At 35.3% G+C, this 14,814-nt stretch overlaps 1 protein-coding gene across 2 annotated transcripts; it reads right to left on the bottom strand.

Annotated features, from left to right (window-relative positions):
• Window positions 1-76: 76 nt before the first annotated feature.
• Window positions 77-10,785, bottom strand: cbx1a (chromobox homolog 1a (HP1 beta homolog Drosophila)). Of its 2 annotated transcripts, none has more exons than XM_056453398.1 (6): window positions 10,590-10,785; window positions 8,428-8,575; window positions 6,487-6,655; window positions 4,531-4,702; window positions 4,154-4,248; window positions 77-1,737 (listed from the first exon to the last, which is right to left on the bottom strand). In XM_056453398.1, exons 2-6 carry the CDS (start codon window positions 8,480-8,482, stop codon window positions 1,593-1,595), a joined length of 636 nt encoding a protein of 211 aa, XP_056309373.1. In that variant the 5' UTR covers window positions 8,483-8,575; window positions 10,590-10,785; the 3' UTR covers window positions 77-1,592. The 2 variants fall into 2 exon arrangements, with proteins under 2 accessions (XP_056309373.1, XP_056309374.1); XM_056453399.1 differs by having other exon boundaries at window positions 8,428-8,527.
• Window positions 10,786-14,814: the final 4,029 nt, after the last annotated feature.

The following is a 14,814-nucleotide window of genomic DNA, read 5'->3' as shown; positions in this document are numbered from 1 at the left end:
CGTTTTTATTCATTAAAATACGAGCTTGCTATAACATCAAATACATTTTGAAATGATCTTCTATAAAATAAACACATTTAATTAAAAAAAGTTTATTTTGTAATGAACAAATAAATGTCTCCCCCTTGAAAAGGTGAAAATGAAAGGAAGTAACATGCTTCAAACAGTACACTTTAAAAGAGAAAACAGAGAGTCCATCAGAAAGGAGTATAATGCAGTCACATTACTGATTGTGCAGGACAAAGTACTTCACGGCTCCTCAGATACGCAGCAAATAGCAGTGTCACTATTAATACCTTAATTAGCAAAAAACACAGTATCCAGTGATCTGAGCACTTTTTCAACCAACTGCAGACATTAACATTTTAAAAAACTTTATATAGTCGATACATTATGCTGGTGCAAAGGTAGTACTGAGAGACCTGATCTGTAGCACGGCAATGTTAGCGAGACTTTTCACTACACCTTTGAATGTTCATGATATAAAAGATGCCTTAAAGCTGTGTAGTACATTCGACTTCATGAGCACCACCAAAGAGGGTAAAACAGTAAAGTGTGTCAATTTTTTCAGAAGTATTTACGAGTCAAGACTAGCACTTTTGATCAGCCTAAAAACCCTGAAAAATCAGTCAGAGAAGCTGGGATATAAAGAGCAGATTTCCTCTTCACACAGCAATGTGACAGATAAAATACAAAGACAGTTATTAGTTAAAAATAAGAATTTATATGAGATTATGGGAAACGCAGTTTTACTAGGCTGTGAATATATATATCTCCCCTTATGCAATATATATCCTCAAGTGGTGAACATAAGACAAGAATACTATATACTTGAATACAAATTCAAAAATACTGCTAAAACAGCAACTGCAAAACACAGCAATTTGCTCACTAATAAGGTGACAACAGTTTTTAGAAATGTATGTACACAAAAAATGACAGAGAAAATCTCAAAAGATGAGATGGAAATGAAATGCGAAGGCTTGAGAAATTAGGTCATACTGCCCTACATAGACAAAACACAGCAACTACACACACTCAAAGCTTAAGCAAAAACTACTTAAATTGAGTGTGGACACTGATATCAGATTAAATCAAATTATGTATCGATCATTTTTAATTCCAGTGTCGCGTACTTACTGAGTTTTCATTTAGGGAAGCGTATTACACAGTGACTTGAATGTCCTTCGAATCTCTTATCAGAAAAATACAGAAGGAAAGAGATACGCACAGATGACCCATCGCAAGTTCAATTCATTTTCGTCATCCGGGAATGACAACTGAGCAACTACTGCAGCATATACACACCCCATTTCCCATAATCAACCAGACAGAGAAGCAAAGAGGGAAAACAGTGATCCTGCGTTTCATCTGTTGGCCAGTCTTCTGACACAACATTCGCTTTTGCCTGCATAAGATGACTTCACTTCCACATATCGTGCTCTAAAATATATGAGTCCAGGTTTTATGGTATTGAGAGTTAGAGTGATTTTGGGTGTTTTTTTTCTTTCCCCCAACTCGAAACTTGTCCCAAACCCACCCTGAAAAACACAGCAAAATAAGCCTGACGCCTGCTCTGACTTGCCCCAAGCCTAGTTCTTGTCATCTTTCTTCTCTTCTTCCTCTGAAGGGTACGAGTGCCATGTTAGCCGCTCTTCATAGAAGGAGATCACCACCTGTGGACACTTCACATTGGCCTCCTTTGCTGGAACCAGATCTGCCTCGTCAGAGTTTTTCCTGTGAAGAACAGTTGCATTTGAGGACTTAGAAAATTAGGTCTAAAGATGTATAAATATATCAAACGATCTCCATTTTTATTACATCACTCTAGAGCAGGGGTCTCAAACTCAAACTGGCGGGGCCCATTTCAGTCACTGACAATTCATAGGAGGGCCGTTTTAACATTCAAGCACAAGAAAAAAAGTGGAAACCTGACATAACTGATGCATTTTAGGACAACAGACATGACGTTTATTTTAAACATTACCTGTCACCAGTGATAATGCAAATCAGCACGTTTATCATGTCAATCATCAGCTGCTGAAATTTATCTGTGGTCGTTGTGTGTACAATCGAGCATTAGACACACGGTCATTCTTCCACAAACTATATGCAGTCAAAACTCTAGCTTTTTGTTTCTTGTTGTACATTTTGATGGGGGAGTTTAAATTGCTATGAAAATACTACAAATAATAAGGCGTAATTATTAATATTATTAATCTGTCTCAACCAACTGTATTGTGCCATTAGCGTAAGAACAGCAGAAAGCAGTTTGGATAACGTAAGTGACTTTACTGGCAATTGTTCTTCTCAATATCTTTCCTCTTTTTGTAAAACTACAACAAAAAGGAGAAATGTACATATTCACATTTACTTTAACAAGTTCAATTCAACTAGCAGTGCAATTTAGTAATGTACATAGTTTTTTATGCAAATCCCTATAAGCATATGAGGACAACCTCTTATATTAGACTATTTGAATAGAGTATTATCAAAATTAAATTTGTTACACGACCAGCATAACGTGTAAGCCATAAAGAAGAGTTTTTACAACAAAATACAAGTGGTATAAAACTGATAATAATATAATGACCTTTGAATATCTACAAAAATAGAGCTTTTGTAAAAATAGAGCATTTACGGACTTATACTTTAACGTTTAAATCAGCCACAGAATTAAAATGCATGCGTGTTACTCTCGACTGTACACTGAGAGAAAATGAAAGTAAAACTAAACTGAATGCAGTACTTTAAATGTCGAGTAGGTTGCGAGTCAAAACCACAAGTGGCTGGATGCGACTGCACAACATTGATAGTGATTAAAAATGATATGTTTTGGTGGGCCGAACCTCGTTATATTTTTAATGTCAGTTACGGGCTTCAAGTTGGTTGAGGGCAGTTTGAGACCCCTGCTTTAGAGTGTAAAAGACTACATCAATTTGTATGTCTTTCATAACCAGCACACCCTTTTTCAGGCTTAAAAAAATGCACTGGCTTAAATTAACTTCTGTACAAAACACAACTTGTCAAAAATAATCTAATCCATGTTCAGTGAAAATTGTTTGATGCAGTAATTTATGAGTTTGTGTGTGTTTAGCACCAAGCCAGCTTCTACAGCTATTTTAATTGTGAGACAATCAATACTTAAGTTAGATTATATTAGGTTTTTACAGGTTTTTGTTGCTGTTAAAAACCGTTTAATAGTATTAAAATCTCTTCAAAAGAAGGAAGTGAACAGAAAAAAAACTCACAGAATTAAAGCAGACAATCAAATAGAGCATGCTTCATAAATAAAGTGCTTTTGCAAAAAGAACAAATGGGAGGATCAACTCCTAGAAATAAAAACTCCCAACATTGGGGTTAGCTTCTAGTGTTGTCAAAAGTATCGAGTTCGGTACCAATCGGTATAGAAATCTTAAAAACGTCCATTACCAGTTTGCTAACATTTGAGTGCCATTTACCACGTTCTCAAACACTGCTGATTGACGGTTGTGTTCACATGCTTAAAAGAAATTACCTTGATTAGCCGTGACGGTCATCAGTTCACCGCTGTTCACTTTTATTCACTGAGTGCAAACACAGATACAGACACTGGAGTGTTTCAAAGTCACATCGATCAGCTGGACTGCCTAGAGGCTGACATACAAGAGCAATCCACTGATGGAAGGACTGATCTTCAAAAACTTCAGTGCCAATTGGTCCTGAACTCAATATTTTTGACAACCCTATTTAACGTCATGGAGTTTGTTCCTTATATGCAGATTGCATTTTATTTGCCATTTGTTATTGATTTATATTTGAGCCCAACATAAAAAAAACGGGTTAAAACAAAAGCATCTGGACTTTGGCTAAAACCCCTGAAATGAATCTTTATGAAAGTTTCATAGGCTGGACTGAGGCTTAAAACTGGTTGCCAGATGTGAGAGTGTGCACATAATAAAGCAACTACTACAAAAAAACGCACATATGCCTTAAAAGGTAAAATGAAGTTTCTTTTTGGAATAATTTATTAATTTAAAAATATAAACCAAAGGTTTAGAGAACATCCAGTCTAGTCAGACCATGTTTATGCTTGACCAAGAGTGAGAAGTGTTAAGTTTTTTCATGATGCTGCTAAAGCAAAAACTGTCTTTTAAATCCTGATTTTACTTACCATTTCATTAAAAACATGAGCTCCCCGCTGGAATCTGTGGCTCCAATGATGCGTTCTGGATCTAAACCCCGTGCAAATCCCCTTGGCTTGTCTTGCTGCAAAACATTAGGAAATTCATTTGATTGTATATGGCTTTTAAGTTAATTCTAAATAGTCTTCCAAAAACAAACTTTTTCTTCTAGGAAGAATGTCTTTGAGATGTTATTAAGTGCTACTTGTGTAAAATCTGAATCACTTAAATTTTAGGTTCAACATCTCTTCTGTGGCTGTTGCACCAGGGAATCAACAAGAAAGTAACAAGACTGTCAAACTAAGGCTAATTTCACAGAAAGAATTTCATGAGCAAATACTGTTCAAAGGAATTGATTGAGTCTAACCTCATCTTTCCTCTTCTTAGGCCGACTATCTTCTCCACCACCATCTGTGTCAGATTCTTTCCTCTTTGCACTAGATTCTTTCTTGTCATCATTTATTTTATGCTTTGTCATGTACTCTGCGATGAGATCAGGACAGTCCAGGTTGTCCTCTGGTTCCCATGTGTTGTCTTCTCTGAAAATAAATTAATTAATAGTCAGCAGACCTCAATGCTATCTTTTCGTTTTTCAGAGGAACTCCATCACTAAAGCAAACCAGAAGAATGCATTTGTTAGCAAATCATTTGCTGGAGTTCTTTTAGTTGTGCTATAATGCCCAACATGTTTGCTAGAAATCAACTTTCTAGCCTTATACAAAACGTCAGAACTGCTCCAATATATATATATATATATATATATATATATATATATATATATATATATATATGGACATCAGCACAATTCTAACATTTTTGGCTCTATACACCAACACAATGGATTTGAAATAAAACACACAATGTGTGATTTAACTGCAGACTGTCAGCAAAGGGCTTAGAACGACCAAGAGGCGACACTCAATAGAACGTTCCATTGCAACAGCAGCGCCCAGCAACAGCCGTGTGATTCCACCATTCTGGAGTGAAAGCGATCTGCCGTCCATTGGATCTTATTGCTTTCGCGATGGCCAGCAGCTGCTTTGTTTTTTATTCATTTATTTAAAAAGGCACATCAAAGCTGAGATACAACCTGAAAGACGAAAATACAACACTTACTATCACAATCATCAGCACTTTTAATAGTTTATTTTACAGACTTATAATATGCTGTTGTTCTATTGGAATTTTAATTCCAAAATGGCCACCGCGTGACACTAGCGACATCTAGTGGCTGTTTCCCCAAATCAAACTAGAGTGTCGTACTTAGTGATTCTATGCTCTTTGCTGTCAGCTTTAATTTGAAGGTATTTACATCCAAATCAAGTGAACAGTGTAGGAATTACAACAGTTTGCATCTGTGCCTCCCACTTGTTAAGGGACCAAAAGTAATAAGACAGAATAATAATCAGAAATCAAACTTTCACTTTTTAATACTTGGTTGCAAATCCTTTGCAGTCAATTACCACCATGCTTCACTGCTTAGGATAATGAGCAGTTTCTTTCTTTCTCCATACTCTTCTCTTTCCATCACTTTGGTATAAGTTAATCTTAATCTCATCTGTCTATAGGATGTTGTTCCAGCACTGTGAAGACTTTTTTATAACTCATCAATGGTTTACATCTTGTGGTGAACCCTCTCTATTCACTCTGGTGTTGTCTTCTCTTGATTGTTGACTTAGACACACATACACCTACCTCCGGGCGAGTATTCTTGAACTGTCTAACTGTTGTGAAGGGTTTTTTCTTCACCAGAGAAAGAATGGTTTCGTTTGTCGACCACAGTTGTTTCTGTGGTCTTCCGGGTCTTTTGGTGTTGCTGAGCTCACTGGTGTGTTCTTTCTTTTTAAGGATGTACCAAACAGTTGTTTTGGCCACACCTGATGTTTTTGCTATCTCTCTGATGTTTTTTTTTTTTTTTTGCCTAATGATGACTTGCTTGACTGATAGTGACAGGTCTTTGGATCTCGTCTTGAGAGTTGACAGTAACAGATTCCACATGCAAACAGCACACTTGAAACGAACTCTGGAATGAAATGACCTTTTATCTGCTCATTGTAATTGGGATAATGAGGCAATAACAAAAACTGACCATGGAACAGCTTAGAAGCCAATTGTCCAATTCATTTGGACCCTTAACAAGACGCACATATGCAAACTGTTGTAATTCCTACACCATTCATCTGATTTGGATGTAAATACTCAAATTAAAGCTGCCATTCTGCAATTTAAAGCACATCTAGCTTGTTTCAATTCAAATCCATTGTGTTAGTGTATAGAGCCAAAAATGTTAGAATTGTACTTGACTGTATATGATTGTACTTACTCTGAAAAGCCCTTCCATTTGAGCAAGTATTCCACTCTGCCCTTCACCACCCGCCTGTCCAGGACCTTCTCCACCACATATTCCTCCTCTTCCTCTTCTACAACATCCTCCACCTTCTTCTTGGTCTGCTTCTTTCCAGTACTGGCTGCCAGCTTGCTTTCTGGAGAAACTGTTCAGAAAGGAAGAAAACATGGTCAGAGTCCATGGAAAAACAACGTCCGTATTATAACTGTTAAAAACAAAGTTGAAACCCTATAGTGCTAAGCAATACAAACAAAAACAATAATACCTCACAAGTGGTAGTACTGCTCAAAGAGGAAAGTTTATTTTAAAAAGAAAAATAAATAGATGAAGGCAAACAAAGTCTGTCTAATGTTGAAATCTTGAAGTCTTTGGTTCATAAAGCACTGTACTAATATGTGAGACATATATTAACTAGGGTGTGAAACACAGAACTTTGTGATAAATGAATGCCTTTGCAAACTAAACTGAAAACTAAAAGCATTCAGAAAAGACTTTAAATGTTTTCAAGTTAACCATCCAATGCTTACAGGTTTGGTTCAACCAAAAATTATTTTGTCCAAAATGTAGTCACGTTTTTCCAAATTTGTGGGGCTACTCACTATTTATTCTCCATAAAGTCGTTCTAAGCCTTGAAGAGACAACCAAAGATCTTACAAAGAAAGTTGAAAACCAGTAACCACTGACTTGCATAGTAAGAAAAACAAATACTTTGGAAGTCAATGGTTAGGCTTCTAGCTTTCTTTAAAATAACTTTTTGTTTGACAGAAAAAAACAAAACCAATTTGGACCAGAAGGAGAGTAAATGACAATTTTCAATTCATTTTAATACCAACCAAAACCATTTGTATACATCTGATCTTTAAATGCATAAAAGACACAACCCAATTCACTCAAACAATAATTTCTAAAGAGTCAGCATTAACACACCATTAGTGTCACATTCCAAGCACAGCAGATACTGGTTTAAACTTGATCCAAAACCCCTTTATGCTTTTTACACAACTTCCTCAGGCTATGACATGAAATCCTTTAAGATATTGGAATCAACCGATGACTCCAGACTAATATATTCTGACAGACTTAAGGCATAAATGTACACTTTTGTACAAATAGCCATAATACACATTAAACCAAAAAATATACACTACTGTTAAAATGATTTGGTCAGCAAGAATTCTTTATTGTCTTTTATGATCAAATTAAGTCTGCATATGTTTTATGGAAATATAACTTGAAATATTTCATAACATTAAATGTTTTTAGTCAATCTAATCAAATTAGGAGCATTTATTTCTTATTAATCATAACAATTATTATTAAGTATAAATATACAAACTATAACTCATTAAATTATATAATTATAATCTAGAACACTTGAACACCAGTGTGAAAGTCACATAATATTAATGCTAATCAAATCTATTATTGAACATTCATATCTGCATTTTATCAGCATGTGGCAACTCAAATTTAGTAATATATACATCATCTGCATACATAAATATATATACCCATTAACCATGAACTAACAATCACAATATACCTGCAGTATTTACTAACCTTGGTTGCAATGGACTAATTAATAACTTAAGAGATTAATAAATTAATAACAGATCCCTTCTTTAGTTTCAATTGGTAACTAACAAGTAACTATAACCCAGGTTGTCACACCCAGAATACTCATTTGGTCCTTTTTAATACTATTGACCTTATAAACCACAGTAGAAACACCTCACTGATAGTTAATGGATCATGTGGTAGATGAAAACTCGGTCATGAAAACAGACAGTCACCAACAATTCAACAAAAGCATATTCAAGACAAAAACACTGAGATGATTTTAGCAGCTGAAAATTATAATAAACCCTCCCCACACACGTGAATAAACAACAGCAGTGAAGGAGAAAGTTGAGACACCTTCGGTGACGCTGGGAGCATCACTAACTGTCTCTGTCGGTTGGCTCATGCTCATCGAGGCTCTGTGGAACCTTCCGGTTCCTTGTCAACGTCAACAGTGCTGAACAGAGTGAAAGCGTGGATTAGAGGGGATGGGGGCTCAGGTGACCTCAGGGAAACAACAAGGCAGGAAATAAAATTACACAGCAGCACTGCGGATAAAAGTTCAGTAGATCTAGCTAACACAGCGTCTCATGGTACACTGCTCCCTTTTCAGTTGCTTTAGTTAAAAAAAATAAATTTTAGCTATATTAAAAATACCGTTCAAATATTTAAAAAAAAAATAACCTTTGCATTTAAATCTTTTTTCTTTTCTTTTTTTCAAAGTATTTAGCACATTTTTCTAGAAACTGTCATTAAACTTTTGTGACTTGCAATAGACCATTAAGTTGCAGAAGAAATAAATTATAAATAGATATAACATAATAGACCCTTTTCACCAGACTATTATGATGTGTTAATGGACATTCTAATCCTAAGTAATACTTTGATTTAAAAAAAAAAAGTTTGAACATTTATATACATTTATGTATGTATTATATCATCTTTGCATCAAATTACAAAAAACGAATTACCACTTATACAAGGAGTTTTTAATGCTGCGTCTATGGAGCAGGACAGTGAATTTGACCTTATTCTCTCCTCTGGCTGCCGTCGTCAGTCTCACACTATTTTCTTTTTTTTTCTGAAAGTCTTGATAGCACCACTGCTGTGTTTTTCTTTCATTATTTCAGCAAATAGGATTGCAAAAAATATTTATTGTACTCTCCCATTCACTGCACTCTTAAGTTTACCCAGCTATGACAACTTCTGCAGCTGAAAAACCCAGAAATGTGAAAAGGGTCAATAACAGTTTAATAAAAACATATAAAACATGATAATCAACAAAATTTAGCACTAACATGCTGTCTAGGGTGTGCTATTCTGACATAAAACAAGATTTCTGATAATCCCAATTAATCAATAGATACATGTATATATAGACAGAGAAATATAGACCTAGAAACAACAATAACAGGCTCCCACGTTGTAAATGTTAAATAAAACAAGCTAAATAACTCAATGTCCGCCCGTTTCGCATAAGACCTGCAGAGTAAAAGTAAACAGCTTTACTCATCTCCTCAAGGTTCATATTTTAACTTTACATTAATTCTAAACACTTAATCTCATACTACTACTGCTGCTGCTAAGCATCAGCAATTTATATACAAAACTACTTTATTTCTACACATAAACAGTGTGAGGACCTCGAAACGAAAAGTATAGTTCACCCAAAAATGAACATTATAATTTACTCACTCTTTACTTGTTCGACTTTCCTCTGTTGAACACAAATTATATTTTTTTAGAAAGCAAAAAACAGTAACCATTGACGTTAATATTATTTGTTTTTTCTACTATAAAAGTCAAAGCTTACAGGCTTTAATAAAAGAAACTTAAAAATGTTTGAAACCACACGAGTAAAATTTCACGCTTGGGTGAACTATCCCTTTAACTTCATCCAGCGACGTGCACGCGCAGACACAGTACCAAACTGTTCCGAGCCATTTCGCCTGCTGACCCGAGTTGGTAATGAGAAATGTTAAAATATATTGTTTAATGTTATGGTTAACACCACATACATTTCTTTTTAAAACGGTGTTTCCGAGATACGGTTGTTTCTGAACGGCGCACGTGCACGAGGAAGGCGTTTCTGTCTAGCATGGATCCGAGCCAGGAGGTTGAACTGACTCTATAAACACTCACAATTTTAGGTCCAAAGGGTATGACACCGGCGACATTTATACTGACTGCAAAATACATGCAGGAACAGCTCCAATGCACAATAAACCTAACTTTATAAATCTATAAATAAAGTTACTCCTAATATAACGTTACGCGACACCGACTAGCCTTGTGGCTAATGTTGCAAAAGCATGGTAGCTCATTTCTCCATGTTGACCTGGATTCGACAAAAAAAACTAGTACACATTTTTAAAAATATGACTAAAATATTATTTTAAAACAACCGTGTGCATAAAACACTCATATCATCCACCGGTTTTTAAAAAAAATCGCATTTCTTAATACAAACACAATCAGTCCTGCAGTTGTTTTTACAATCTGCACGCAGCGCCACTTACCTGTGTATTACTGAATTAACGGCGAAAACCGCCAAAATAGGTGGTTCAGTGCAGCTAGACCGGGTTTAAGTCTCGACAATCTTTAAAATCTGTCGACTGGAGGTGGAGTTTGTTTTTATTTTACCGAGCTTCCTTGGTTGTGCAGACAAAAGGTAACGCTACACGAAAGGCTCCAGCAACCCGCCAATTCGACAGAACGTGCATGGGTACGTAAAAGAGTGGTGCATGCTGGGTTCTGTAGTTTACATGAGCACTACAAGAATGAAAAAGGCACATTGGCTGAAATCGCATGAAACATTCTTGAGGAGGTTGCTTTGCGAAAAAAACGAGAACTTTGTGTAACAACCAAAAAGTATATTCTTATACACATGCCTATACCGTTCTTTTCCTAATAGCAGTAAATGCACAGGGGTGGATTTAACCAATAAGCAAGGTAAGCAGCCACTAAGGGCCCCAGGAAATCCTAGGGCCACTAAATTAATACCTAGAAGTGTAAAGTATACTATAAATTTATAACATTGTTTTCTATCATATTTTGTGCTGTAAAGGTCTAAACATTTTTAATTTGAACATAATTATTTAATCTGTGCAAATGAGTCCCCACCTTCAATCATGGACCAGTCCAGCAGTCAAATCAGTAAAGATTTAGTTTTAAAAATGAAATAGTTCATTTATTATGTTTAGTTGTGAATTTATCTTAAGAAAACAAATCGTTTAAAAGTTTTATAAGGTGCTTTACATGTTATTATTGTTTTGATTTAAGATAAACTGTAGAAAAGGAGAATGAATGATATAAGGAAAAAAACAGCTAAATAATAATTCAAAAAATTAAAGCAGGCTACAAAAGGTGCCTTTTTGAACTTTTGGGCTGCTTGGTTGGAATTGCTTAGGGCCCCAAAATCACTAAATCCACCCCTGTATAGATGTGTAGAATTAAAAAACAACACAACCATAGGCTAGTTGTTCAGAATCCTAATGCATTGGGTATCAATCTAATACTTAAAATATGCTTCAATTCATTTACCCTCATAATGCATATGTATAATATATTTTCACATTCAGATACCTTAACTAAAATCTTTATCTACAAGTTTTTCTAGTTTAAAAAATTATAATTTAAAATTTTAAATCAATAACATGTCAAACAATGACATGTTTTATGCTTTGCAATGCAACACTGTAACACTTTATCTAAAAAATAACAAATCTGTAATTTGAGAATCTGAATAATCTGAGATTTGAGCAATCTGAGTAATCTCACATCAGAGTATAATACAATTACAGAAATTAGAAGACAAAGACCTTGGCAACGTGCTGAAAAACAAAAGTGGAAGACCAAAATAGCTTCAAGAGAGGACTCATATAGATTATAGGGAAAATAACTTTGATTTATCTTTATACACTCACAGAGGAGGAAGAATCCATACTTCCCTATTTTGACTCCCTCACATCTTCTGCAAGACATTAATCCAACTCTGTTTTCAGCACTCTCACACATTTTCCTTGTGCAGGCTAAAGTTACCACACTGCTTAAGAAACCTATGCTAAACACTTCAATTTTAGAAAGCTACAGACCAGTCTCCCTGCTCCCTTTCATAGCCAAAACAGTGGAAAAGATTGTTTTCAACCAGGCTTCAACATTTCTTTCACAATAACTTGCTGAACATTAAGCAATCCGACATCAAAAGTGGCCATGCCACTGAGACAGAATTATTCACCGAAGCCCTGCAGATTGCTAAAGCTGGTTTTAAATAATTACTTCTGCTTCTACTGGACCTGTCTGCTGCCTTTTACACAGTTAACCATCAGATTTTTCCAGCCTGATCTCACGAGAAAAAGTAAGTATTTTACGTTTTGTCAGTTTAGTGGCTAATTCATATGAATTCGTATGAGTTCAGTCTTACGAAATTTTACGATTTTGAAAAGGAGGCGTGGCACCTAACCCCACCCCTAAACCCAACCGTCATTGGGGGATGAGCAAATCGTACGAAAATGTACGAATTAGATTGTACGAATTCATACGAATTAGCCACTAAATCAAAAAGTTACGAATTGGCGTGTGATTTGATTGGATTTTTCTGTACACTCTCTTGGGCATTACAGGAACTCCTCTTGGCTGGTTTAAGTCTTACCTCACCAGCAGATCTTTCAGGGTTGACTTGAAGGGAGATGTATCCAAAGTACTAGCTGACGGGGCAGGGATTATTTCTGGGACCCCTCTCTCCTCCCCTACTGTTATGCAAAAATTTTCTTTTAAAACCAAATGATTCAACAGTGGCTGCACAGTTCCTGAAGGACACCTCAGCACGGATTAAAAATCATTACCAGCAGTTCAATTTGGGAAAACAAAGCTTCTCGTCCTCCCTGCAGCTAAGAGCCCACATCACACCTCTGTTTATCTCCCTGCACTGGCTACTGTTTGAAATTTGCATCAAGTTTGAAGCTTTGATGCTTGCATATCACAGACTCCTGCTATTTCAACTTTTTTCTATACACTACCTCCAAAAACCTCTGGTTAATAAGTGAGTGCTGCATCATGGCACCATCACAGAGAAGCTCAAAAAAATCAATGTCTAGAACTTTTACACTTTATGTTTTTTACAGACTGTTGAATCACTGTCAATACTCAATCAGCAACTGAAATCTCATCTCTTTTTTTGAGCATCTTTATTTAAAAAATCAGCTTCCCACTCTTTCCCTGCCCAATTTTTCTCTGAAACTTTGAATTAGCTATTTACTATGAGTCAGTTGATGCCTTCCTTATTTATAAGTTGCTTTGGATAAAAGCCTTTGCTAAAATAAAAGAACAAAAGTAGAACTTACATCTTTCAGAGTAAATTTTGGGTTGACAAAGCCTTACTAATCCAACCTGGTTAAGATCAGGTTAAGTGTATTCACAATGCTTGATATAAACCTTCTCTGTTAACTTTTGGTTTAACCCAGGGTTTGTGTGTCACTCTGGACCGAATGCAGCTGAAATTGTGACACTTGCAGCAAACATCAATCACACAACATATGAAAGGGTCAGTTAAATTCATTACACTCAAGAGTCTGTTGAAGATTCAGAGATATATCAGAAATATCATTTTCAACACATTTACAGGCAACTTAAAACAAATATTATATCACTGAAAATCAGATTTTAAAATCTTTAAATTTAGATGTGAGGATTTTAAATGTAAAGTTTAATACAAATCCATTGTTAATTATTGTATTTAATACATAATATACACAATAAGTATATATTAATTAATGAATACAAAATGAATATGAGTATAATATAAAGTATAATTATAACTATGACTTTGGACAAAAAAGATGCTATATCAGACTGTGAGTGACTATTCCATCAAACATAAATGTCACTTTTCTCACAGCTGACCGGTCCAGTTGGGGTTTACAATCTCAAACCTAGAATAAAACCTGGTCCAAAGCAGGTTAGCCATGTAGCCTAGATTACCATGAAGATCAAACCCAATCGAAACCAACCCACCATCTTAAGTTTCATAAACTCAAAACATGGATAAAGCTTACGTGGGTAAAAATGTTTGCCCCTTCTTGTGTTTTGGTGTCATCTTTTGTGTGAGCACACACTCAAAAAATTGATTACTGCTGCTTGTTCAAACTAACTGTTTAAAATGAGCTGACACAACACAATTCTTGTAATTTCTTTGACCAATTTATTTGTTTTCTGTTCAGTCCACTTAAATAACTTAAATAACTTCAAATAAAATTAAGAGACTTCAAATTGTATGACACATATTCACTTTTATTTGATAAAATCAAGTTTGACCAACTCACTTGCATTCAATTGTGTAAATTGTTTTTTTTAGTTGGTGCTAAACAAATGTATTGAATGAAATCCTGCCCTCAATTAAATTGAGTTCATCCAATGAGTTATTTTTTTCAGTGCATAGCTTAGTTTTGTTTATATGTGTCATGTGCACTCCTGCATATTGCCTTAACCCCACTGTATGTGTTATACCCGTTTATTGATCCATTTGCTCCACCTATCCTCCTTTATACCTTGATTGGTTTGCTCTCCTTATTTATTTTGTCTGTTTTGTATTTTGAGCTGATCCATTGTCTTTACCATGTTGAAAGTTTCTCCCTTGATCTTGTGTAAGCCTTGCCTTGTCAGTGTCTGTTTTCCCCAAAGGGGTAGTTTGAGTTTGTTTTTAATTCGTTTAGTAATTAAGAAAGCTTAAATGATCTTTGCATTTGG

Source organism: Danio aesculapii, chromosome 3, assembly GCF_903798145.1.
Source record: "Danio aesculapii chromosome 3, fDanAes4.1, whole genome shotgun sequence".
NCBI lineage: Eukaryota > Metazoa > Chordata > Actinopteri > Cypriniformes > Danionidae > Danio > Danio aesculapii.
The sequence above is the reverse complement of the archived record's forward strand: the minus strand, read 5'-3'. Positions and strand labels throughout refer to the sequence as shown.